At 55.0% G+C, this 26,410-nt stretch overlaps 2 protein-coding genes across 2 annotated transcripts; one reads left to right on the top strand and one right to left on the bottom strand.

Annotated features, from left to right (window-relative positions):
• Positions 1–1,970: 1,970 nt before the first annotated feature.
• On the top strand, positions 1,971–15,589 carry LOC119109662 (protein SSUH2 homolog). Its single transcript, XM_037233380.1, has 8 exons — positions 1,971–2,173; positions 7,908–8,191; positions 9,880–10,079; positions 10,438–10,575; positions 10,945–11,052; positions 11,670–11,842; positions 13,542–13,749; positions 14,433–15,589. The coding sequence occupies exons 2-8, from the start codon at positions 7,909–7,911 to the stop codon at positions 14,577–14,579; spliced, it is 1,257 nt and encodes a 418-aa protein (XP_037089275.1). The 5' UTR covers positions 1,971–2,173; position 7,908; the 3' UTR covers positions 14,580–15,589.
• Positions 15,590–17,344: 1,755 nt separating this feature from the next.
• Positions 17,345–23,021, bottom strand: LOC119109978 (selenocysteine lyase-like). Its single transcript, XM_037233723.1, is given in 9 exon segments — positions 17,345–17,368; positions 17,764–17,865; positions 18,220–18,249; positions 18,251–18,475; positions 19,009–19,135; positions 20,230–20,371; positions 21,040–21,184; positions 21,473–21,754; positions 22,596–23,021. Coding segments are annotated over 8 exon segments (1,011 nt in total). The 5' UTR covers positions 21,689–21,754; positions 22,596–23,021.
• Between the last annotated feature and the right edge of the window lie 3,389 nt (positions 23,022–26,410).

The following is a 26,410-nucleotide window of genomic DNA, read 5'->3' as shown; positions in this document are numbered from 1 at the left end:
TCCTTATGTGCTATTCCGATAAGGGCCCGAGACAGAATGGGTCCGTTAAACATTGATTTCAAGTATGGGACGGTGGTTTGGAGTGCAAGCAATTAGTCATCTTCGGCACGGAACCCTTCTCAAAATCTGGGGAACAAAATTTTGTTTATCACGTATATTGTAGCTGCATTTCATTTCATTGCTGCATTCTGCATTCATTCATTGTAGCTGCATTTCATAACTGCATTCAGTATTTCATAGCTGAATCTATATTTTGAAGCAGCGATGCCCCACCCAAAATTACATTCTGCTATCCGGTTTTATTTTCTCATCAGACCATACGGTGAACAAAGCTGGGTTTCAAAGAAGACAGTGTCTGACTCGTGGCCTTCCATGGATAGCAGATAAAATGACGCTCGGCATAAAAAGCCTCCACGAGGCCAGTGAATAAGTGACGTCAGTATCATGCTAAGGTTGCAGAAATAAGCGTATGCTTGCTGGGCAGAAAAACACGTCATAAAAAAGGGGCTTAACCCCAATTATCTTAAGTTATCCATTATGTCAGCAAATAGCTTAATAAAGGCTGCGGCGATCAAGTTGTCCGGCTGCATCCTCCATGGCGACGCCACTACGCAAAAAGATCAAAGAAGATAGTTTTTTAGTGATGGCCACCTTTTACCTTCGTGTTTTGTAGTATTCCAGCCAGGAGTGGATCCGGGATTTCGTCAAGGGGGGGGGGGCACGCAACATCGTGTGGTCTCCTGGAGTTTGGACCCCCTAAACGATATCCCTGCATTCCGGTCATTGCATTTCATTCCGCGCAGGTCCCTAAATTCAAACACCAAGACCCAATGTGCATGCCCCGGAACAGTCCAATGCGACCGAGGAGGCGAACAGAAGGGGCCTCGACAAGTGTGTATGGCCCCATTCAAATAGGACTTGCCCAAGACCCAATGAAGAGGGTCCGAACGTTCGAATGTGCCCGAGCGGGTTATCAGGTAGGCTCCTACAAGAGCGTAGCCCCCTCCTTCCCATTCAGATCAGAAGTACCCAAGGTCCAATGTGGGGAGTCCTCGAACGACCGAGTGTGCCCAAGCAGCCCGGGCGTACACCGGCAGGTTAAGATATGGGGCCACGGCTATAGCCCACAGAGCCTTTCCGGCGAGTGGAAAGAATGCGTGGAAGGGCCATTGATCGACTTGAGTGTACCGGCATGCTAGCAGGAAGAGCCAGCAACAGCACAGGGCCCTCCGAGCAAATGTAAAAGAATCAAGAGCAGCGTGGAAGGCTCCTTAACGATCGGAAAGACCCTGCGAGCGGGCATACAGGTCCCCAGAAACAGCATAAGGCCCCTTGACAGTGTGATGAGACTTAAAATTCCCAATTCATAAGTTCTTCAATCATTCAATATTTGTCTTGTTCTCGTGGGCCTTTCACTCTCGCTTCCAACTGTTCGTGGTCGCCTGGAAATCCAGAAATGTCTAAGTTTGTTTCGTTTTGTGTAAAAAAACTACATCTCTTCGGCCGGCTGCAGACCCCTTGGGGCCAAAAGGTTCCTTCGGGGCCCAAGGGAGGCCATGGCCCCGTGCCCCCCCCCCCTCCCCTCCGGATCCCCCTGATTCCAGTCAGACACTAGGGGCCCAACTCAACATGGGGGGGGGGGGGCAGCGTGCTCCCAAAAAAATCGACAACCGCGTGCTGATTTGCTTTTGCTCGTGTCCGAATAGCTGCTAATCAGCTGCCACGGGTTGATTTATTTGAAACTGTGACGAGTTTCACTATTGCCCCGAAGTGCACCCTCATCAGTTCGTCATCACGTTTGCCGAAAGCTCCGAGAGGCCACATGCTCCTAATCATGCACACGCTCGGCACAGATGTCGCCACTGTCGGCGCCGCCGGACTGTTCATTGTGACGTCACGAGGCTACACGAGCTGCCGGCCGGCTGGAGCCTCCCCCGCCGCGGCGGCCTTGGTCTCAGGCTGCTGTCAACAGAGGGGCGACTGGCTGGCGGCGGTCGAGGTGGTCGGCGCGCTCTGCGAGGGTTTGCGGTCGTGAATCAGTCCTTTCGGACTCGACTGGCGGCCAGCCGGGGACAGGCGTCAGTGTGCGAACTGAAGAGCAGGGACAGGCACTCCGCGTCTGGCTCGCCGGCCTGCTGCACTGAGCGCCTGTCGACGCACCTCCCACTTCCAGGTAACTCCCTGACGACTGGATGCGAATTATGAACCGTAATGCAAGCTGCGTGGTCTTGCGAAGTTTCATGGGAGGGGGGAATATTACGCATCGAATGGCCGATTGAGCTCGAAGTTAAGATGCTTAGATGTGAGGGCCCTCTCGGCTCTCACATCTCTTGGAACAGGCAAGCTCGCGGACTGACCAAAACTGAAAGCTGTTCGTGAAGGCAGAGTGAGGCAGCGTGAACCGACGACACCTGTTCACGATCCGTGCTCTACGCGAAGGGGACCGATTGACAATAAACCTCCGCCATTTGGTGTGTCATATGTGATAACGTATCGCTGAATCAGATAGCAAAGTTCATTCGTTGCAGACGATCCCAGCCTCCGAGCAACGGGCCGATCGTCATCTGATACTTCAAAGTGGATGATTTGTCATTTCTAAAATATCGTGCCCATGGCTAAGTCATAGGCAACCGAGAGTCTCAAAAGTACCGCAGCCAGTGCCAGGTCATCCCTTTTCTGAACTTATGTAACGTACCTCGATTAAACCTATGTTCGATGTGGCGAAGTCTGTGAACCATGCCTTCCAGAAATGGTGGCCTGGAAGTACCATGACTGAAATAATATAGGGTTACCCGAAATGCCCTAGAAATACGAGGACTTTTGGCGGTCGGTCTTACTTGGGCGACTGTGTCCGGGGCAGGACTGGTTATCGCCGCTTGCACATCGAACGGAGCAGGGTGGGTGGTTTCCGTGCCACTGGTTTGGTGCATGGGATCATCTGCTGCTGATACTTGTATCTGCTGTCGTGGCGAGCGAGCTGTGACCTGACCTTGCTTTTCAACGCGCATCGCACCGTAAGGAAGCATCGCCAAACGGCTGATCCACGCCGCCCGCGGACGAAACCGAGAAACGGGAGGAAAAGCGCTGTCGGGGAGCCGCGGTAGCAGTGTGTGGGAGGGGGGGGGGGGGGGGCACGATAGGCGAATGTTCTGATCGGAACACAGGCGCGATATCTCGGCCCGAGATTGTGCGTTGTGTTCGTTCAGATTGTAGTGGCAGGACAGGGCGGAACTGTGAAAACAGGACAGGACTGTGTGTGCCCCGAGAGCCCTGCCTTCACTTGCAAGCTGTTGCGAATTGGGAGTCGTGAAGGTGGGCCATCCGCACCGAGTCGGATTCCGAAGGTCTGTGTCCAGCCCCAAATGGTAGGGATATATCCTTGGTTGGCTGCTCAGTGATGACAGGTGTCTGAATGGAGCGTCGGGATGCAGTACAGCGTAAGATACTTGCTGTCAAAACCACGGTAGCGACACTGTCATCGTCGTTAGTTAAAAATGCGCAACGCAATCGTAATAAGTGACTCATATTTTTGTTATGCGGGGTTGAATAGATAAGTTCGTACAGTTACAAGAGAAAGGCACATCGTCTTTGTCCACCACTAGACCCGCGATGGCCCGGTGTGCGCCGGTGACGGCAGCGTGCTCCGACGAACTCGGGAAATCCCCGCCCCTCCCCCTTCCCCTCTTCCAAGCAGCGCTGAGTGCCGATCGCCGGCCATTCAGGGACGCGACAGTGTGACGTGAACTGGCCGGCAATCGGGGAGGTTCGCGCCCTCCGGCGGAGTGTGACCAGAGGTGGGACTCGCCTGCTGTTCGGAGTGCTCTGGGTGGCCGTGCTGTAGGGTCTCGGGAGGCCGTGCAGAGCCGCTGACGTAAAAAAAATGGATGCTGATGGGGCTGACCGTCATATGACAGTCTCGTCACGGTCATAACCCTGCACACATGGATGGGGAGTTGTGTTTTGGGTGAGGGTCGAACTCCATCCACGGTGCCTGTCCAGGCTTCGTGAATGTTTGACTTCAGTCAGTAACGCAATTTTCAGAAGACGCCAGGAATAGCAAAATTCACGTCACGGGGAAATCCGGAACCACTCCCCTCTCTAGCATTTTACGGTGTTTCGCGTCGGTCCAATATGAAGGACTGTTTTCACCGTTACGAGCGAGGCCGCACGCTCTGGAAAACTTATTTGAACCGTATGCGAGTTGCAATTTGAGGGGAGTGGTCCTTCCGCATTTGTATGAGGTTTGAACTGAAATAGAGCTGTTGAAGTCCTTTTGATGCAGCTCACGGCCATAACATTTTTAGACCTAAAACCATCGTGCTCTGCAGCTTAAAGGCCGCAGATATAGGGAGGGTAATCGTCGGAGAGTATGTCAAGATCACTTTGGCATTTATGACGTCATAATTGCGTCATTCAAATCCTGCCATTCGATAAGTCATATGACGATTAAGGTCAACAAAAATGTGATGATCGAGTCGTTCATATCTGGCGTTCGTGAGCACGATTTCCACGTATAACGGCCGTCAATGGGCTCTCAATAAATGCTGTGCAAGTTACGATGGCATAATCAAACAATGACGTATAGGGAGGCATGCTTACGTAACAGACAAATCGTGTTGTCTATAGCAGTCTTTTCTGCTTAAAAGTTACAAGTAGTTACAGGTGAGGTTGTTTCATCGTATCCGATGCTTGCTTCACTATCTTCAAATATGGAACATTTCCTTTTACTGGCCTGTCCTGGTCTGGCTGCCGCCCTTTTTACACGCTCATAACCTTGAACGATTAGTCGCATGCTCATATTGTTTTCAGTATGACGGCTGTTTTTTAAAATTTGTAGAAATAATTGGGCATTAGCAGGCAATATTGTATATCACCACGATTTCGCCTCCTTCATCCGATTAACATTGAACAAATTACATTCTGGACCCGCGTGGAACGTAAGGAACACGAATCGAAACCGTACGCAGATCTCAATGACCCGGTGTCCCAGCAACACCACACTAAGAGATTCTGACGAAGAAAATAACAACAACCTTAGACCACGCGCTCTTGTACGCAGACCGTGCATCCACCGTTCAGAGTTTTTCTGTAGACCAATGTTAGATCGTCAACTTCCAGAGACTAGACCATATTCAGACATAAACCGACTATATGTTATAGGTGACATTATGAGCTACAGTTCACAACGAATCTCAGAACTTTCCGGCCTATAGGTGCGCCAAAAATCGGCTGGAACCGGCCAGTTTCGCCCTTACCGAAACCGACATAGAAATTCGAAACGCTCGGACCTAATCAAAAAGCAAGTCGCTGCGTAGTCATGCCTTTAGCGTCCCAAACATCTCCATGTTTACAATACAGTCACAATAGACAAAATCTTAAATTAATTTAAGTTTGCCGATATCGATTAAAATTCCCGGGACGGGTGTTACTTGTAGCGAGTCGTTTTTCGAGCAGTGCTATTTGAGGCTAAGTCCTCGAATCCAGATCATTGGACCGAAGCCTGTAAAACTTCCCATGAAAGAAAGAGCTCTCAACGCATTCATGAAAATTATTGATATCAACCGCCTGAAGGTGTCTGGCTTCATCAGCTACCGGATGGTTTGACCTACCGTGCTCGCCTGATGTGCCAGTATGTATGCATCGCCGGATGTGTACACACCAGCACGCTACACGCGGACACACCAGCACACTACATACGGACGTCAGTCCGAACATCATCCTTCTGTAACACTAACCCCTAGTCGCAGGCATTCCGTGAAGGCCCATTGCTGCCTATTGACGTCATGTGTGTGAAGCATAATTTGGGGACGCATCCGTAAGCGGAGGGGGAAATGCCAATTTTGAAGGTGATTCTTCACGGGCATCGTCACAGGGTAAATGCTACGCGTTTTAAAAAGTGAGATGGGGCTTGGCCCCCGCCTCGCCCCCTCGTATTTCTTCGCTCATGGAAGTAACGACGGAGAACACACTTGTTATCGCGTCGCTCGCCGCGCGCTACACAAGGTGTCCTACACGATAATAAACGTGGACAGGCGTTTATGCGTATTTTCGTCATTGACGTTCTGCATCTTGCAGATTGTTCTCACGGACCCCAATACCAAATATTGATGTTCCGATGGAAGCTGACAGTCCGGCAGGAGCGCTGGCGCAGCGGGGTGAGGGCGGACGGATGGCGCCAGCGCAGTCGTCCACCCAGGATTTCTGTAGCGGGGCCAACTCGACGAAGGGGCTGTGAGACGCCGCTCGAAGATCGCTCATCTCGCTGGCCGGGGGGGGGGGGGGAAGGCAGGGGGGGCTGAGTCGGCGACCCATCGGATGCCGAGGATCAAATGTTGGTGCTGCGGGCATAAATCTAGTCAAGGATGTTTGCTGGCAAACAATCTTCTCGTCCTCGTAGAACCGGAAGAAGCCTTGCTGAAATTCTAAATTTAGAGCGCCATTCATGCGACCTTAGTCACACTTTTCTTCGGCTTCTCTGAGGCACCTGTCCTCGGGTTCTGTAGGCCTATCTCTAGACTTCCGCTAGGATGCTCGGGTGCTAGAGAAGGGGGAAGCCAGGCCTGGAGGGCTCCCCTGGGTGCGCGACGGCACCAGTGGCTGCCACGGTTACCAAGAACTCACCTTCAAGGCAACCACTCATGTACCATACTCTTGTCACCACGGTTACCAAAAACTCACCTTTACGGCAGCCATTCATGTATCATACTCTTGTCAGACTTATGTCGGTTATCGTACCCGATAACGTTGTCCTTGAAGTGGCGCGGATGAACGCCAAGAAGTTGTACCGTACATGCTTACACCTTGGATGAAAATAGTTAGAACCGTTCGGAGCCGTGATTTGCGACGCATTCAAACGATATCAATGCGCTTTGTGATTCTTCGGCAACGGATTCAGATTTTAACCTTATCGGCACATTCTGAAGGAATGGTTGTCTGCACTCTCGCCGATAACGGTGGATTGCTGTTTTCAGCGGCACCACCATGGTGAAACCAGGGATGTGTTATGCAGTGGTGTTTATGATACCGTTCGCGTTCACCACGGCGAATGTTGACGCTGAGGTTGACTTGTTGATTCGTCCTTTAGCCTGAATGCCTGACTATGAGCCGGGCTTGCCCCAAACATGGCGGCCAACCCGCCAATGGCTGCCGGCCCCGGTCCGCTGCAAGCCGCCGCAGGCCGGCGCGGCTCCGGCGCGGCCGGGCCAGCATTTTGGCTCCGTGCCAGCATGCACCGCGTGTGCCGGGTTCGGCGGGTACGGGGTTCGGGTGAAGCTCCCAGCTCACAATCGCACTCAGTGACTTTGTGATGCTCTCGACCGGTCTAGTGGCCGTCCCGGCTTCCTTTCTGTCGCGGTCGGCGGTGCTCACCTTCCCCCGGTGCCGGCGGTTGAGTTCGGTTTCTGGTCAGGACTGAAAATAAGGTCACGCTTAGTATTCCTGGCGGCGGTCTTTGCCCCCGGAGGCCAGAGCTCTTGTCTCGATGGTGCGCGGTTTTACCCCGAAACTCTCTCACAAGTTGAGGTCAGTTATTTTATTCGATGCCGTCTGTACACATGCCAGGGAAATTGTACCTCATGAGACAAAACTAAAGCGTATGAAGCTTGCATTACGCCTTTTGGCAGTCGACGTTATGACATCTTATGTAATGTTCGTCAAAATCCCCTCCCCTCCCCAAGTTGATCATATGTCCACGTGCTTCCCACTTGATTCAGGTGCTGAGGCCTGTACATCTAGGGGCTCGCGATACGCAGTGACGTTTCATAGTTATGTCGGCGCCACAGCATTGCTCGCTGTGCATCTCCGGAGCGCGGCGCGGACTGCCCTAACAGCACCCAGCCCCAAATTACTGCGGGAGCTTGGGGACTCCCCCTGACCCATGTCATTGACAGAGACGTCCTCCGTTCCAGGATGTCGGGCATTCCAGTGCCGAACTTGGGGCCGCCTTACCCGGGGCCGGCAGGGTCTTCGTATCCACCACCGGCTGGCGGTCACTACCCCCAGCAGCCGCCCCAGTACACACCGCAACCGCAGTACGCGCCTCAGCCCCAGCACGTGCCGCATGGGCCCCAGTACCCGCCGGCGCCGGTCAAACAGGAGGTGTACCCCGTGGGAGCGACGCAGGGGCCAACGGCGCCTCCGGCCGGCTCCTTCGAGAAGGTCGAGGGCTACAGAGACACCGGCTTCAATGGCGGTGAGTCGGCCATGTGGTGTCTGACGCGGTGTTTAGTGTCTTACGATACTCCGACGACAGAGGCACCGACTTTGATGGCGGTTAGTCGACTGTGCGATGTCTGACACGATGTCTGATGTTTGTCACAGTGTCTGGTGTCTGACAGGGCGTCTGGTGTCTGACAGGGTGTCTAGTATCTGCCAGGGTATGTGGTGTTTGACCAGGCTTTTGGTGTCTTATTTGGGGAGCATCAGTCGTCATGCTATTCGCCGGAAATTTACACGTCACCGCGAAATTTGCACGCTAACTCACCGCACCAAAGGTTTTGAAACATGATGCGTCGGTTGCAATAAATCGTACACTGTTTGTGATTGGGAGCAATTATAAGCAGCAACACATTTTAAGCGTTCCGCTAGCCTGACATAGAGTAATACATTTGCTGCAGAAGAGATTGTGTCGTAGGAAACATATTTGCTTGCGAAGTTGAAATAGTTAAATTTATCACGTTTCAAGTCAAACAGTTAAATTTATCACGTTTCAAGTCAAACAGTTCGAAGTGTAGATCACTTCAAACGATTTATGTGCGCTACGCTGCGATGGGTACATTTGGCCAGGCACAAGAGCACGCGTTACCTTTCAAAGCATAGTTAGATATGTTTGAACGTTGTTTTCTATTTTCGAATTTCCGCCTATATGCCTCCTGCGGCCAATATGAACTCCCGACAGTTTCACTGACGTTGCGCCGACGTCCTACAGTCCCGGACAACCCAGGGCACCTTCTCAGTCAGCAGCCAGGGCTTGTGGCAGTGAAAGGCCGGGTCACCTGGTGGGACAGAGCTGTGGGTCATTCGCCAGCGCCTCTCGCTACGTGGAGGGGAGGCTCGCCGCTGCTGAACGGTGGAGGGCGTGGTACTGCGGCTGCGTGATAAGCGTTGTGGTGCCTGCATGATCATGCGATCATGGGAGGGTTGGGACGCGGCCTCTCGGGTGCCCCCACCTGTCGTGCGCTCCCCTCCCTTTCCCAGGGGACCAGGGCCGGCCGGCGGACTCGCACCTGCTTCACGACTTTGCTTGGCTTATAACTGTCATCCTTGCGTAGATGCCCTGCTATTTTGGGTGACATGACTTGGGCTCCGCGGACGGGACTACGGGGAATTCGTACCGGGGGGAGGGGTTCCTCGCTCCCGCCCCCCGCCGCCGGCTCCCACCGGCCGGAAAACCCGTGCTGCTGCGTTGTTGTGATTTGGCGTATTCCACGTGAGACCCGGATGTTGCAGTTGGAAATTACGCTCGCTTCCGGCGCGGCATTTGCCACGCTTTCGGAAAACTAGATATCTGAATTCCGGAGGCTTAATTCTGCTTTACCATCCCGGTACGCTTCTGTTGATTTATGTGTTTTTTTTTTAGAAGCACGGCCATTTGAGAGTAGATGCTTTCGGGCAGGGACAGACGCAGCCGTTCCCCAACATTTATGTCAGGGCACTTCTTTTAGAGCCTTTTCTCGACGTCACGGGACATTTATTCATACGTTGGGAGGGTTTCCTTAAAGATTTATCGCACATCTCGTCTTTTCCGTTTTAGCCATTTTATTTTGTGTATCCTACCCCATTCAGGCATCAGCCCTTGTAATTACATTGCACCATGCAGATGCGCCACACCGTGGCAGCCGAGGCTGATTGGCACCTGAGCTAGGCCTACGTCTGTCGCAGGATTCGTGGCGCCGCCGTCGCGCGCGGTGCCGACGGCGCCGCCACCGGACCTGCCTCGCATGGACGTCGTTCAACAGCCGCTGAGCAGGGGCGAGGTCAAGGAGGCGCTGGCTGCCTTCGTGGCGCAGCACTGCTGCTACGGCTCCGGGCCCATCAAGGACATGGAGATCCGGAGCGTCGTGCCGTCGGCCACGTTCAAGGTCGGCCAGCAGCCAGCAGCGGCGCGCTGTGCACTGTGGGAGCCAGCGGGATATGGCAGCGCGAATGAAACCAGTTAGGCGCCTGCTCCTGGTGGATGTTGAATACCTGGGAAGATTAAGGGTTCTGGCGCTGGAGAGATTCACTCGTGCAAGTGCGGCGTAGCCGCTCTCCATTTTTTTTCTGAACTGCACGTGAACTGCACGTGCCAGCGGGATCGCATGGAAATTTCAGATTGGAATCGCGTCAACTGCCCCGTGCGAATGGTAAGTTGAGAAACGATTCGTACATGTCAAGTCATCTTTCGCGCATTGCGTGTCGAACATAAGCGATTTCGTATGCCTGTTGTGGTTCCGTCAGTACACACTGGATACCTTCACGGAGAAACGGGAGACGAAGTGGAAGTTTGAGCCGTGGAAGGGCGACTCGTTAGCTACGAGTGGAGCCCCTCCTCCGGGACCTTGGGACATGCCCATCACTCCAAAACATCTGTTCCAGGTCAGTGCTCCCCCCCCCCCCGGCGCATTGCGTTGTATGATCTAACGCCCATGGTTTTCTGTCCATGCTTGCTCGGTCCTTGATTTAGTTTTAAGTGGTGGGGGGGGGGGGGAGCTAGTGTTGATCTCGAATGGTACTTTGCACTGAATGTCGGAGTTAAGTAATGCCAGAGGAAACGTTTGCTAACAGGTGGAAAATTGAAATTAAGAGCCATGTCGTACTGTAACAAAACAAACAATCGATAGGTTTGCCTAAAGCGCGTGAGATTTTCCCAAAAGCGAGTGAGAGATTTCTCGCTCGATCGCTCGAGATTTCTCGAGAGATTTCTGTGGTCTGTGTAACCGTCCTGTGACGTGCTGCCGATTTCAGAAAGAGACGCGCACTCTGGAGGTGCCCAACAGCCAGTCGCTGAGGCCGTGTCACGACTGTCAGGCGCACGGCGACAAACGCTGCCAGCACTGCGCCGGCCGCGGTCGGGTGAGTCGGCCACACCGGGTCAGGTGCGGTCAGTTGTCACATGGGTGAGGTGTGACACGGGTCAGGCGTGACGCGGGTCTAGTGCGGCGCGAATCAGGTGTGAAATCGCTCATATGTGACCCGAGTCGAGGACAAACCGATCAGTGCCAGGTCACGGTTTATGTTTTAAGAATTTCACAAAGATAAGACAGTGGCATTGGCCTTATTCCTCGGAGAAAAATCAGGAGAAGGAAAATATAGTTAGGTTGATATTTTGGCAACATGCCCTTATCGAAACAATAGCAGAACTACATATTTACAGCGACTGGCTGTTGGGCACTTCTGCTATTATTTCGATAAAGGCATGTTGCCGAAATTTCAGCCCAACTATATCTCCATTCTCCTGTTGTTTTTTCTTCGAGGAATAAGGCTTATAGCACTGTCTGATCTATGTGAATGATGCTCCTCAGTAACGCACTGAACAACTTACGTAATTTTTTTTATAAAAAAGTCCGACCATTTCCCACCAACGGGATGATTGTCACACGACCATAGCGGTGATCGCCCGTTACCAGTCGGCTCATTTTCGACCAGCCCCTTGAACGTGTTCGCCTGACGCGTGTCGGGCCGCCGTCCAGAGCTCGTGCGGACCGTGCGGCGCCAGCGGTGTGCGCCAGCAGGAGCAGTGCGGCAGGTGCGGCGGCACCGGCACCAACGAGTGCACCCCGTGCCACGGCTCCGGCATGATCACCTGCCCCACCTGCCGCGGCGAGCGCAATCTCAAGTACTTCGTCGAGCTCACTGCCACCTGGTGAGTGATGCCGGCGGCGCGGAGGTGCTGCGCGCACTGCGTCAGACTGCAGGCAAGTTTAACTCACCGCGGATGTGCAGCCAGGAAAGAGGGGGGAGGGGGAGGCGTTAGCGAAGTTCGGTGAGAGCGCAAAGCGCTGTTTTTTTGGGGGAGGGGTGCTTGGAGCCTTTTGTGGTAAAATACGAAAGCAATGCGGGCCCAGGAAGGTGGGAGGGATCCCGTCACCCATCCCTTGACTGCGCCTCTGCCTCACTGCATTGACGTGCTGCAGAAGTGGTACAGCGAGACGGGATGGACGGTGGGGACTGGGGACGATGTCACGTGGCGCCGCTATAGACGCCCGCTGGGTCAACGGCCCTGCAGAGCACCTCCGTCCCGTGTAGGGACCTGAACAATGATGAGAGCCGACGCCTATTTTGTCGCTGCATCGAACTCCTAGCGAAGTTCGAGATGCGCAGTGTTTGGACTCGGCACGTGGTAGCCAACGGGAAGGCGTAGTTTTCTGACCAAGGCTTGATTGTCCTGGCCATGCGTCGGGCTCCTGGTTTTCAACATGTTTTTTTTTTTGCTGATGATACAAGACGTTTAGCATTCCAGGTGACGCTGGCTGTCAAGTGTTGCGCTTTGAAAACCCACTTCTAGCAGTACTCATGAGCGTGATATATTCCATGTAACGAGGAACGCCATCATTATACTAGCGCATTCGCGGCACGAGGTTAAGACTTTAAAATTATGATTCAGCGGCTGTGGGCAAGAGGCCCAGAGGGAGCTATTGCTTGGTCCAGCTCACAGAAAGGTCGACAAGTAGATGGCTAGCGCGATTCAACCCAGCCCCGGGAGACGTCTGTGAAGTTAGCGGTTTATTTGTGCTTTATTAGGAGACGTTCACGGGTGGCCGTACGGGATAGGCGGATCCTGGGGGGGGGGGGGCACGGGGCCATGCCCCCCGAAACGTCTGAGAGTATGTTTTGCCCCCCCCCAAAAAAAAACATTCCCAGACCCTTATAAAAGTTTGGTTTACTTACCGTCTGTTTTAACTTTAAGTGTTTTAACTGTTTTGTTTTAACTTCTGTTTAAGATTCAAAAGCATTTCGGTGTTTTTTCGGTTTTGAATGGTGTCCCTACTAGGTACTCGCGAGAGGCACCTTGCACTGGACCTCGGATCCCACACCAGCCAGCTGGCGACGAACGGTTGCCCCCCCCCCCCAAAAAAAAAAGAAACTCCAGGCTAGATCCGCCCCTGCGTACTGGTACATCGCGCGACCCGTAGAACACTTCACAGTTGTATTTGGTGGAATGTCGGGGGCAAGATTATCCGTTGAACTGGAACGACGTCATGGGTGGGATCTCCGGCTACAAGCAACAAGCTGTGCTTATGGTGTGCTCTGTAGCCATTGTCACCCATGTTTATCATTTGAAATATTCCTATCAATATTAAAAATACAGCGAATGATCTATCAGCACCCAGGAATATTGCTAGAAACGTTGCGTACTCTCATGATGTATTTCAATGGTTGCTTGATGTTTTTTTTCAAGCGTTACCTCCCGGCACAGCGGATGTCGGTTGTTTTCAGCGCAAAAGCTCAAACAGCAGAGTCCGCTTTTGGCAGAACGGTGCTCAGCACCGTCCGCGGGGCAGCGCCGTGTCGGCGCCGTGCACAGTGTTCTGGTATACGAGCCGGCGTGCGTGGGCCCTCAGGGAGGTCCACAGCGACAAGTACGTGGTGGCGACGCCCGGGCTGCCTGACGAACAGGTGCGCGAGGTGAGCGGCGAGACGGTGTGCCAGGCGCAGGGCCTCTTCGTCTGGCCGTTCACCGGCTTCCCGGAGGACCAGGTGGAGCACGCCTCTCAGCACCTGGTCAAGAAGCACCAGACGAGCTGGCCGCTGGCGCGCCTGCTCCAGCAGGTGAGCTGTGGCGCGGCGGCCGGCTCCAGCGGCGGCGTCCACGGCCGTGGCGCTGCCTGCCGGAGATCATCGGTTCGCGCGTCCTCACGCCGTCAGACGTGTGGCTGAGCTCTTCGGAACCTGCAGCCAGTCACTGTTCCGCGGGAGGCTGTCTGCGTGAAGAGTTCTGTAGATGGTAGGTGGGACGGGGGCCACGAGCGTTAGCAAACGACTTTCGTCGCACTGATGCAGTGCATCAAGGTGTCCCATGTTCATGCACTGGGAAGCTTTGTGCTACGTACGTTCGCGATCTGTGAGACTTACGAAGGATCTCCATCTGCGGTGTGGAGTTGCATAATCCTCTGAGACTTTTGTCTTTTGCGTCGTCTTTTGCGGACCAGTTACGACCGAGCGACTTTGATTTGGCTTTCATGCGACTTTGACCTTCGATCAATATTTATTGATTGTGTTATAATTGGCACTGCTATGTGGCCTGCCCTCAGCAGTGTGTTCCTTTCCTGGTTGCGCGCCCCCGCGTATGTCTATTTCATTTCGAATATCGTGATGAGTCGTAAGTGTGTATTAACGTAGCTACATCACTGAACTAAGCGGCGTGGTTACGCAACTGCACGTGATGGTTGCGGGGATTCGTTAGGTTCAGGTTAGTGTGCTGGTGGTGGTGATCACCCGATGGACGGTTTCAGCGGCACGACGTACAGCAGATTCCCATACACACCGTCGGCTACCGCTACAAGGAGACGGAAGGCACTTTCTTCGTCTGCGGCCACGAGAAGAAGGTCTTCTTCCCTGACTACCCGGCGCGCTGCTGCTGCTGCTGTGTCCTGCTCTAGGGCGCCCCTGTTCCGCTGAGGACGGCACACGCTCCCCCGGCCTGCCGTCCTCACCGCCGCCGCTTCTGCTGGCTCGAGCCGCCCGCCGCTCGGGAGGACGCGACAGCGCGGCCGCCACCCGGGCCGGGCTGGCGGCCGCTCGGCGCTCGCTCGCGGTGGCCCGTCACGCTGCGGCGGCGTCCGCGGACTCTGCCGCCTGCTCGCTCTCTCGTGGGTGGTGCAGAGTCCGGCCGCGTTGGTCGGACTCTGAACCGCTGACTCTGGACTCTGTAGGTTACCGGGGTTGCTGTTGAAATGAGGCTGCCGAGCTGTGATGACGTGCCTGTTTCCGTGCTTGTTGCTGCGTTGGTCGGCGCAGGCGCCCGAGGAAGTGGTGCTGTGGTCCGAGCTTGAGGAGAATTAGAGGGTACTGGGAACGGAGACACACGCCGAACGAGCGACAACATAACCGAGATTTTGAGCCGTGGCGCATGCACGCGTGTATAAATGGGCGCACAGTGACGCCTTATAAGTGGCGATCTTCGAGGGCGATGCTGGAATCTCTCGAAATTGCATCCATCTTGAATATTAACGCGCATTGGAAAGACGCGCACGCGCTCACGGATAACTGCGAAGTCCAGACATGGTCGCCGTTGTTGTGACAGTGCTTGCCATATGGAGCACAAGAGCGTGCAATTAATGATTGCTCCCGTATCGCTGTATATTCCAGCCTTGTAGCACACTCAGTGGTTCAGCATATCCGCCATTGTTTTGATAAGCTTTTTCACATGACATATGATCATGCAACCAGTGATGTATACTCAGTGCGTTGTCAACGACGCATCCACTTTTTTACGCAACTGACGGCAAAATACATTCTCCCAGTAAGCAGAGTGGCTACGAGTGTCCGGTAAGAAAGCGGCGGGGTTTCGCAAAATAACTAAGTTTACTCTTGAGATACGCCCCACAACGTACTTTTACTAGCATCCGGCCATTTCTTCTCAAAATAGACGGACGCCAACAGTAAAGAAAACCGTCCACCAGCGGCGTAGGCACGTTGAACGGCCTCGAGGCATGCCCACATCAGGCCACCTGGGGAAACTGACCCGCCACGGTTCTTAGGACTCGGGTCTGATGCGTATGAACCGCGGCCGGCGGACCCTTCAACATCGGCAGTCTGCGCTCCGCCAGCTCCAGATTGTTGCCAGAAGGGGGGCTGCCACAGCCGCTGTGTCCCGACTGCCGCTCCGGCTGCTGAGGCGGGGGGGGGGGGGGGGGGGGGGAGGGGGAAGGCAGCATCCCAGCGGCGGCGACCGGGCGCTGGGATCACTGGGCCGGCCGCCGGGGGCCCAATCGGCACTGACGGAACCGACTAAGGCGCTACGAACTCTTCATCCCGAGCGTAGCAACGATTTGCGTGGTCCGCTTCCAGGAGCACCCAACCAATGACGCGTATTCCGCCAAATGAGCAGTTAACTTCGGCACGAGTACTTCGTCTTTGAAGCTTCTCTCGACCCACACAATTACGTCTGATTGAACGTGCGTTCGCCGTCACGCAACTGAAGTCTTTCGGTTGCCACCCAAGGCAAGCTTACGAGTCACGAAGAAGCTTCATAACACATATAACGCCACATAACATGTTGCTTACGTTTGCCTCGTTTCATATTGCACTTTCGTCTTCAGTTCCCGACGAAATACAAGTATCTTTAACGCAGGTTTAATGATAACATCACATGATCGTAGGTAAATACTTCCGATCACGGTGCGCATCCAGCTATGTACTACACCCGGCAACATGTCAGCCTCGTTTCCGATATTTAGTTTTTTAAGTTACATTTATACTATTCATGGAAAGTCAGGTGTTTCCATTCAGTCCCAAACTGCCATTATGAAGGCGTCTAACTTACACGGTTCTGCCAAACGCATCTCCACATCAGTGCCTGGCATTTGGCATGTCAAGGTCTGGTCGTCAGATAATACGTCAACAAAGATCTGCAAGTATTGTCCTCTAGGGCTAAATAACATTACGACGATAAACGCCCCGCTACAATTTTGATCACGTACAATCCGGAAAGCGTTTCAAAGTCATGTGCGACAGCGCAACGCCCCCGTCCAAATGTCCGACAGAAGGGCTAAGCCAGGTGCACACATGTTACAAACCAACAACTCTAGCTATTATTGCGAGGCACCTACCAAAGCACTGATTCTTAAAACTGTAGGTTGGAAAGTAAACGGAGATTCAACGAAAGAAAAAAACTGGAATAGCCATGGGCACACCAGCAAAGCGATGGATGACAGAGTCCTACTATTCAGATAGTTGCCGTACTCGCATGATCCCAGACGCCAGATATGCGCATAACTTAGAACTCCCCAGCCCAGGTGCACCCATTTACAGGTTTTCAATTATAAATTTCCCTGACTCCAGTCAACTATCACCCGCATTACCAGCGTGGATCACCAACGCACGCCGCGCTCCAACACGCATCACAGACATGGCCCGGTCCCAGCTGATAACAACGCGGCATCCCCGTCTAAAGTGACTGCCAGGCGCGCAGCTCGGCCACGTCACGTCACGTCACGGCCAGCCACCGGCCGTGCGTCACGACGTCACGCCAGCGGTGCGCCCGGCGAGCCATGCTCACCCTGCCCGCGGAGCCCGGCCCCGCCGGCAGCCGAGCCGGCGCGACCCAGCGCCTGCTCGAGGTCAGCCACGGCCGCCGCCACGTCCGCCTCGCTGGAGTGGCGGCCTAGGCTGAGCCGGAGCGAGCGGCGAGCGTCGGCCGGTGTCACGCCGCTGCGCAGGAGCACACCTGCCGCGCGGGGCGGGGCAGGTCACGGCCGGCCACGGACGAAGACACAAGACAGCTCGGGGCGTCAGGCAGGTCAGGACCGACCGCGGCTGCTCACCAACACAGCTCAGCTCACGGCGGCGAGGAACCGCCCACACTCACTCCAGTCCAGTCACGGCAGAGCGGCGCGCACGCCGCGCACAGCCAGACACGCGTGGGACGGCGAGCCGCCGACGCTAACCACATCGAGATAAACACCCCCAGGTTACACCGGCACAGTTAGCCGGGCCGGGCGGCTGGCCGCGGTGACACCGGTCCGGCGCGCCACCGCCGGCGGCCAGCGACTCACCGCTGGCGGCGGGGCCCTGCTCGTGGCACGCGGCGCCGGTGCTGGCCAGCAGATGGCGACAGCGGGCCAGCACGGCGCGGCCCGACTCCTCGCCGGCCAGCACCACACTGCTGGTGTTGGGCAGCCGCGGCGAGCCCCGCAGGTTGATCCGCTCGGCCACGCCCGTCTCCTGCCAGAGGCCGAGGGTCCGCTGTCACCCCGGCGCTGCGACGGCGAACCGGCACCGACGCGGTGGCCCAAGCTGTGAGGGCGCGGGGTCGCAGAGTGGCCGAGACGACAGCGGCCGGCGATCGCACACCACATCTGTGACGTCACAACGGGGGGGGAGGGTGGCGGCGGATAGGGAGCGCACATTAGCGAACCATCACGCCGGGGAAAGGCCACGATAGACTTGGACCCAGCCTCCAGCCCCTACAGTTCCGCACGTCAGCTCGCCGTCAAACCAACACGACCCTGTTGAGCCCTCAGAGCGCCCACGCACGGCAGCCCACAGTTCCGCGATGCGTCCCTGCCGCGTCCGCACCAGCAGTCGCTGCTCCAGAAGGTCCCGCAGGCTGGCGCATGTGCGCCTGGTCGCGCTGCAGGCGCTGCGCCGCCAGGCGGCAGGCGGTGCCCAGGCCGCGCGCCAGCGGCGTGTTCTCGGTGCCGGGCCGCAGGCGGCGCTCCTGGCCACCGCCGCGCAGCAGAGCCACGCACGCACCGCCGCCGCCGGCGCTCGCCGGCCGTGCTGTCTGGCCCAGCGGTGACGTCCAGAGGGCGCCCACACGCGGCCCGTACAGCTGGCGAGGGAGGGGCTGGCGTCACGGGCCGGTACGGCTGGAGGGAGGTCACAGGGCCCGTACAGCTGGCGAGGGAGGGGCTGGCGTTACGGGCCGGTACGGTTGGAGGGAGGTCACAGGGCCGGTACAGCTGGCGAGGAGGGGTCGGCGTCACGGGCCGGTACGGTTGGAGGGAGGTCCACAGGGCCCGTACAGCTGGCGAGGGAGGGGCTGGCGTCACGGGCCGGTACGGCTGGAGGGATGTCACAGGGCCGGTACAGCTGGCGAGGGAGCAGCCGGGCCACAAGTGTCAGTGTCGTTCGGGCAATGAGCGGCTGGTAACGGGACGATCGAGATACCGGGTGCTGAAACTAGTCGCATCAGCCATTCATTCTCGATAAATGCAAAAGAGGAAAATATGCGATACTCATATCCTTCGGAGATATCAAGGCAAATGTAACCTGTTCAAATGTAACCAACTTCGGAAATACCAAGAGAACATGTGCTCATTTTCCTTCCAAACTTCTCCGAAGCCATCCGAGATCGCAAATCACCTTGTGACCAACGATGGTGACGAAGTCTGCCCCGATGCGTGCTACATCAACGTCCACCTTGCCGATCGTCTGGGCGGAGTCGGTGTGAAACCAGATGTGACTTCGGTTGGGAAGACGCGCCAGGCGGCTGCAGTCAAACAGGGCGTCACCTTTCTTCCCGACTATCAGGTAGGCATGCGCGCAGCGTAAGACGTTTCGACGGCTGTCTGAAATTCACTTTCATTTGAATTGCCTCATTGATTTTCCCTACGATGTGTTTCAAAGATTTGTGCTGCTTAGCTCACACAAAAGGTCGTACGACCTCAGAACACGCACATCGATAATGGACTGCCAATGCGGAGATCCCGAACCCTCGCGCACGGATCTGAGCCATGACAGCTGAGCGGGCCGGGCTCTGATAGCTGAGCGGGCCGGGTTCTGACCGCTGGCAGCCGAGCGGGCCGGGCTCTGATAGCTGAGCGGGCCGGGTTCTGACCGCTGGCAGCTGAGCGGGCCGGGTTCTGACCGCTGACAGCCGAGGGCCAGACCCTTACCGCTGACAGCTGAGCGGGCCGGGTTTGACCGGCCCGCCGAGCGGGCCGGGCTCTGATAGCTGAGCGGGCCGGGTTCTGACCGCTGGCAGCTGAGCGGGCCGGGTTCTGACCGCTGACAGCCGAGCGGGCCAGACCCTTACCGCTGACAGCTGAGCGGGCCGGGTTCTGACCGCTGCCCGCCGAGCGGGCCGGGCTCTGATAGCTGAGCGGGCCGGGTTCTGACCGCTGGCAGCTGAGCGGGCCGGGTTCTGACCGCTGACAGCGAGCGGGCCGGGTTCTGACCGCTGCAAGCCGAGCGGACCGGGTTCTGACCGCTGACAGCCGCGCGGACCGATTTCTGACCACTGACAGCCGAGCGGGCCGGGTTCTGACCGCTGACAGCCGGACGGGCCGGGTTCTGACCGCTGACAGCTGAGCTGGGCCACCGTGCAGCGAACGGGCCGGGATCTGCTGGACAGATGACGCGGAGCCGGGTTCTCGACCGACCTGAGCGGGCCGGGTTCTGACCGCTGACAGCCGAACGGCGGGTTGACCGCGAGCGGCCGGGTGACACTGACAGTGAGCGGGCGGGGTTCTGACCGCTAAGCCGACAGCACAAGCGCGGGCCGGCCAGAACCGAATTTTGAACGCTAGCAGCAGAACGGACCGGGTTCTGAACGCTGGCCGTTGCGGAGACCAGGGCACACACCGTCCAATCTCCTCCACGTCGTTCAGCACGCCCGTCTCGTTGTTGGCCATCATGACGGAGACGAGGCAGGTGTCGGGCGTCACGGCATCAACCACCGCCGCTGGATCCACGCGGCCGCCGTCGGCGCAGCTCAGCCAGGTCACTGAAGGGTCACGACTGGCGTCATCCGTCAGCGGCGGCAGGGGCGGGATTGGCGGAACGACGGCGGTGCGGACCACCCTGGCCAGCTCGGCTGCCGTGTCGCGAGGAGGACGTCACGCTGCTACGGCGGGGAAGAGCCGCGCACGTGAGACCTGCCCGGACGAGATCGTTGTGCGATCACGTCCAGCGCGGCAGATCACCTACATGAGGCTCGCACTGAGGCTTCTGGTACGTGCCATCTGCCACAGTCTACATCATCAGCACTCAGTCTACCTCAACTAAGAGCAGTACGACTCCTGCGCAGCCTGACTTCACAAAGCTATGAGTTGGAAGTTCTTATGCAGACAACAATCGACCTTCAATATTCCAGTAGACGTACTTACCACGCCAACCATGCTGTCAGCATATCTTGGCTACATTGACAAAACTCGACGCTCCAAGCTGCGCCCATGTTCCCGAGCACAGGTCCAGGTCAATGAAATGTCGAGCTTCGTCATGGGCCCAGCTTGAAACGTCGAATATTGCCAGTAAAGCTAATGCTTGCTTCACTATGTCGTTTACTCAGTGCATCCTAATACACCTGCCGGACGCTCACGCATAATTTTCGCGGTTCGTTCGCCGTGCACCACCTGCCGCGCGCCTGCCTGCGCCCCGCCCACAGCCGCTCACCTGTGCACAGTCGGCGCGTCTCCAGGCTGCGGATGGGCTCCGTGACGGCGTCGTGCTCGGTGTCGGACGTGACGACGTGAGGCGTGCCGCTCCGGCCCGTGCTGACGTAGAACTCCAGCGAGCCCAGGATCACCATGTTGTTGGCCTGCCGCGCCCGACGGTCACGTCCACACGTCAGCGCCCGCAAACCAAACCGCTGACCTCAGCTGGAGGGAAAGCAGGCGGAGCGGCGATCGGGGGCAAACACAAATGCTGGGGTGGAGCCAGCAGTCACCATTCAGAAGATGACGTTCAATATGGCAGTCCACCGCGGGAACACTGTAGAAATATGCCTTAGCTCTAATGGTCACCAGCTCCCTCGGTGTCCCCCCAACCATGCATCAGCGCATGTGATTCTGTTCTGGTCCGATCTTATTCCGACATATCTGCCCACCTCTGTGCCACCAGAGGTGAAGACGACGTCGCCCGCCTTGTCCCCGATGGCGGTGGCCACCTGTTGGCGGGCCTCCTCCACCACCTGTCGAGCCCGCACGCCGGCGTCGTGCGGAGAGCTCGGGTTGGCCCAGTGCTCTGACAGTGACTGTGTGATGTCACTGATCACTTCTGGTGCCAGCGGTGTCGTGGCATTGTAGTCCATGTACACGGCCATAGCCGGTATGTTTTGAAGCTGATGAACAAGTTTCACTGATTTTTGCCTTTCAACAGAAGCAGCCACCTGAGGGAGACATCATTTTGGCGAAAAGTCCTCCCAAAATTAGTGTTCAGCACACAACTTGGTCCCTCAGCTCAATGCCTCATTAATGCACACAAAGACCATTTTAATGATAAAGGGAACCAGAAGGCAATAGTTATGCGCATGTCTATTCATACTGCAGTGAATAGACATGCACATGCTCAGCTTAGCTTAGGTTAGTGATAAGCTGGGGGTTCCAAACATCAAGCGACATGCTGGCCAAATTGTGTCATCATGTCAGGACCTGAATGTCAAACACAAGGCTATGTGCACAGCTTGCCAGACAGCTGTTGCCTACAGCTCATCTGGTTCATCATGCCCTTCAAAATACTAATGCTTATTGATTAATAATAGTGTAATGCTCAATAACTATTCTATTCACAGTATTCAATACTTCAAGCTGCACTCATCTTCAAGGGTGATAAGCACAGCCATTGGGTGCTTGGGTGCCAAACATCAACCACACATTGGGCACTACCAATTTTTTTTTAAGAACTTGTTTTGACTAGTACCCCCAGATTTATTGGAGATTGTGAACTAAACATGTGAACTTTCAACTCTACCTTTAGTTCCTTTAGTGCCTTAGTAGAGTACCTTTCTTTTTTGCAGCCACAATGTCAGAGTAGTTTCCCAGTGCCACTAATATGGCACACTCCACCTTATGGTTGTGAGACAAGCACACTCCCACTTAACCACACCCACAGTCCACCCCCCCCCCCCCTCCCTAGGCCCCATCTCACACAAGTTGGCACCTTGACCATGTGATCAACATAGCTTTCCACCTTGGCATTTGGATGAGAATGAATCTTGCTCCCTGGCATACCTGCAGTCATTTAGAGAAGAAAGCACCAATTTATGTTGGGTCTTGAATCTTGCATAGTTCAAGGGCTTCAAGGTTTAAAAGTCCAGCATTAATATGAGCACAGCCTGCATTAGCATATGTCAATGTTCACTTTCTTAAAGCTTAAGTATAAATGGTCTGCCTTAACGCACGCTCACATGGCCCACTGATAATGACCATCAAATATTTTGAGTCCCAAAAAGCGCATTTTTCACGGTACATATCACGCGGACGAAGCATTCCAATTGCTCGGAGCAGGTTCCAATGGCTCCAGTTCAAAATGTGGAGGTTTGAGCCTGGCTCAAGGCCAAGAGCTGCAGCGGAAATAATCCCGCAAGTTTCCCACGCTAAATGAACCGATGTGTACCATTCCTCGACCCCTACACTTAAACGAACATCAACACATGACCGGCTTACTACACCCGCCGCGGAACATTTTTTCCGTTGCCTCCAACGCGTTCGCCTCATCCCCTCTCCCGCATGTAGTGGAAGCATGTAAACAACATACTTCACGCCCATTGGCCAAAAGCCCTCATAGCCAATTTTATGACGTCATCCGGCAGAAAAGATAGGCAATTTGAACAGATGGCACTCGTGACATGCTGATCCATTGCAGCCTAACATGCTAGCAAAGGCCGAGACGAATGTGGTATATAGCTTAGTTTTGTGCATTTATGTATAGTGGAGGAGGGGCGCCTTTGGTGTAGATATGTGCTTTCCTTCCCACGCTTAGGTGAGTGTATGAGGGAGCAAGTGCTCAGTTTTTTTGTCAATCCTCCCCTTGGGCACGCAGTACTTGCTTGTAGGTAACTTACCCAGTGACTTGGGCGGCAGGATTTTGTAAAGAGCTCCACCCGAGGTGCCTTTCATCCCAGTATGCTGTGATCGTGCTTCCACGTCCCTATCGTTCTCTATGTCTGTGTGTAACACGGATGGGGTGAGACTGTCCCGTGGGCCGCGACCCATATGTTTGCTACCTTTGTCACCAAGTGTTCTGATATGTGGATGGGCAGCAGATATGCAAGATCTTCTCTGGGAAAAACAATATATTAAGTTATGTATACTTATGTTGAACCAGAAGCATGTATGTGGTTGCTTATTTGATTTGGGAGAGGGAGCTAAGAGAAGTCCAAGTCCCCTCCCAACTGAGGACTTTAAGAATAAAGTGGACCAAGTCTGTGAAGAAATCATCTTGGTGTATTTAGGGGACAGGCCTCACCACTTTACAGTGTTCAGTCGTGCAGCTCATTCTTCAAAGTTATGCCCTTCTGCCCTTAAAACCATTGTTGAACTGTACATGAACCATGATGTGAGGCCACTGGCAAAGCATTGGCAAAAGAACAATCTGTGTGCATAACAGACACTGCATACACATTCCCCCAACCCCATCCCCATCTGTAACATGTCACAATATTAAGGTAGTAGTAATGGATATGTATAAGGATTAAGATGATATGCATAATGAAGTTAAAATTACCCATATTAAAAAGATAATATCAGGCATTAAATGCTCAAATATGGAAAAATATATGAAATTAAAACTTTAAGCACCTAAAATAAGCTTGTGGGCAAGCTTCTGTCAGTGTGTTATCCTTCAGTGCTATCTCAATAAGATGACTTCTTTAGAGCATACAACTTCACAAATGTCATATTGGTTAGAACATCTTGCATTCAAAATAAAATAGTCTAATTCTTGTGACATTCATCACATTTAGCATATCAAATGGCAGCAGTAAGGGGACTGTGGATTATGAATGCATGCACTAATATGATTGTCATGTATATAGTGCAGTGCATCTGTATGGTTATGATTTCAAAATGCTAATTATATTCATAAAAGACCAGGATTTTGTCATCCAGGCACAAAAACTGCAAGCTCATACTGCTTATTACTGATATCAGCATGAAGAAAGAAAGCCAGCAGTAAAATATATTGAATCCTTTCATCACTCCTTTGAATGGCTGCACTGAGATGGACTTCCAATCACAGGCACTGCCAGCCATGGGTCGCAGCTCGAGCAGCTCGGATGACGACCGGGTGCGCCGGCGCCGTGACCGCCGCTCACCGGACCGTCACGCGCGCCACAAGAAGCGCTCCCGCCGCTCCCGCTCGCGCTCGCGTTCGCGGAGCGGCTCCCGGCCGCGTCACCGGCGGCGGCGCTCTGGCTCGCGCAGCCGCGACCGACGCGCGCGCCGAACGCGGCGCCGTTCGCGCTCGTCCAGCGGCGAGCGGCGCCGGCGGCCGCGACGGCGTGACTCGTCCTCGTCCTCGTCGGGCCGCTCGGCGCGCCGCTCGCGCACGGCGTCCAAGCAGGCGTCGCCGGCGCGGCCGAGCCCGCTGCCGCCGGTGCCGGCCGTGACGCTGCGCTCGGACGAACCGGCCGAGCGCGCTGCCGCCATCGCCGCCGTCGAGGATGACGGGTTTGTGCAGCACTCGTTCCTGTCAGGCAAGGCGCGCCGCGAGCCGGCCGAGCTGGGCCTGACGCAGGACGACCGCCAGACGCTGGCCAGCCTGGCTGCCAGCGGCGACAGCAAGCTCGACCTCAAGGACGTCTCCATTTGCCACCCCAAGCTGTCGGAGAATGCGCAGGAGAAGCTGGACCTCTGGGTGGCCAGGATTTTCGCCATGAGGCAGAAACTCTTACAGGCTGCATCCAGCACGCCATGACAGTTTGACTCTTGAAGACTTGAGTGTGTCGGTGCTGACGTTCGTTTCATCGGAGAGGCTAGCCAGCTCAGCACTCGCCAGTTCCAAGAGCTTTGGTGTTGCGCTGCTCGGCGTGAACGACCGTGGGAGACCGGACTGTAGAGCTGCATTCGGTCTTGGGCCGGGTGGTGAGACACCTGCGGTGGTCGGGACCGTGACATTGCCCTCTTCGATAGACTTTGCGGCGTCGCGGCATGAAGCGCTAAGGCCGTTTTGGTAGTCGTTTTACACTTGCTCATGCGTTGTGACTGCGTCGCTGCTGTGAAATAGATGGTTCTGTGTCATTGCATTCGCTATCCTCATAAACTCCGCTCATTGGAACGCGAGCGCAAGTGCGTTGGAAGGACGGACACGTACGTGGCTTTGCGTGCCGACTTGGAGGAAGCATTTTACCAAAGTCCGCATGGTAGCAAAAGCTGAGCCTTGTTGCTTGATCACTAAGCCCCTAGGCTGGCGGCCGACATACGATCGCTACCCGGAGCAGCAAGGAGTGGAGTAGCATTGAGGAACGCGTCCACCTTCTGTGTGTGATCGGTCACAGCCAAGCTGAGGGTTCCTGTATGTCTGTACACTGTTCGAGTCATCTGCACTACGGTCTGAGCTACGGGATAGCGGGGAAAGACTAGATGTGCCATTGACTGGATCTTGTTCAAGTCAACTCGATTTTTCAATCCTGCGGGTACTTCTTGGCGTACGCAGGAGCTGGGCGATCTCCGTGTGTGCTTAACGGGGTTCTGCGAGGACAGACTCTAAAACCTTCCCGGGGCTTGGACGTCAGATCACAGCACTGCAAGTGCATGCACGTTTTGGGACGCATTTGATAATCTTGTCAGGTGGTCGGGGACAAACTCAATGTCGTTGCTCCAAATTCAGTTGATTCAGCTTAGTTGTTGTTCATGTCATGTCAATGTTCAACCGCATTAAAATGTGATGGAATTCTGAGCGCCCTAATGTGGGGAAGTGGTCGGTGGTGCCTCCACTCTAGTCAACGTCACCTAACGTTTCCGCGGCGAAACTCCTGATACGCAACACAGGTATATTTACTTCACCGTTTTCAGTCAGGCCACGGAGATCATTTGGTAAACAAATT

Source organism: Pollicipes pollicipes, unplaced genomic scaffold (assembly GCF_011947565.3).
Source record: "Pollicipes pollicipes isolate AB1234 unplaced genomic scaffold, Ppol_2.1 Scaffold_7231;HRSCAF=8579_pilon_pilon_pilon, whole genome shotgun sequence".
NCBI lineage: Eukaryota > Metazoa > Arthropoda > Thecostraca > Pollicipedomorpha > Pollicipedidae > Pollicipes > Pollicipes pollicipes.
This window is presented reverse-complemented; position numbering and strand designations above follow the sequence as displayed.

Coding starts and splice junctions, on each gene's coding strand:
- LOC119109662 (XM_037233380.1), top strand. CDS start 7,909: ATGTCGGGCATTCCAGTGCCGAACTTGGGGCCGCCTTACCCGGGGCCG. Junction 8,192..9,879: donor AGACACCGGCTTCAATGGCG/GTGAGTCGGCCA, acceptor CGTCTGTCGCAG/GATTCGTGGCGCCGCCGTCG. Junction 13,750..14,432: donor TGGCGCGCCTGCTCCAGCAG/GTGAGCTGTGGC, acceptor GGACGGTTTCAG/CGGCACGACGTACAGCAGAT.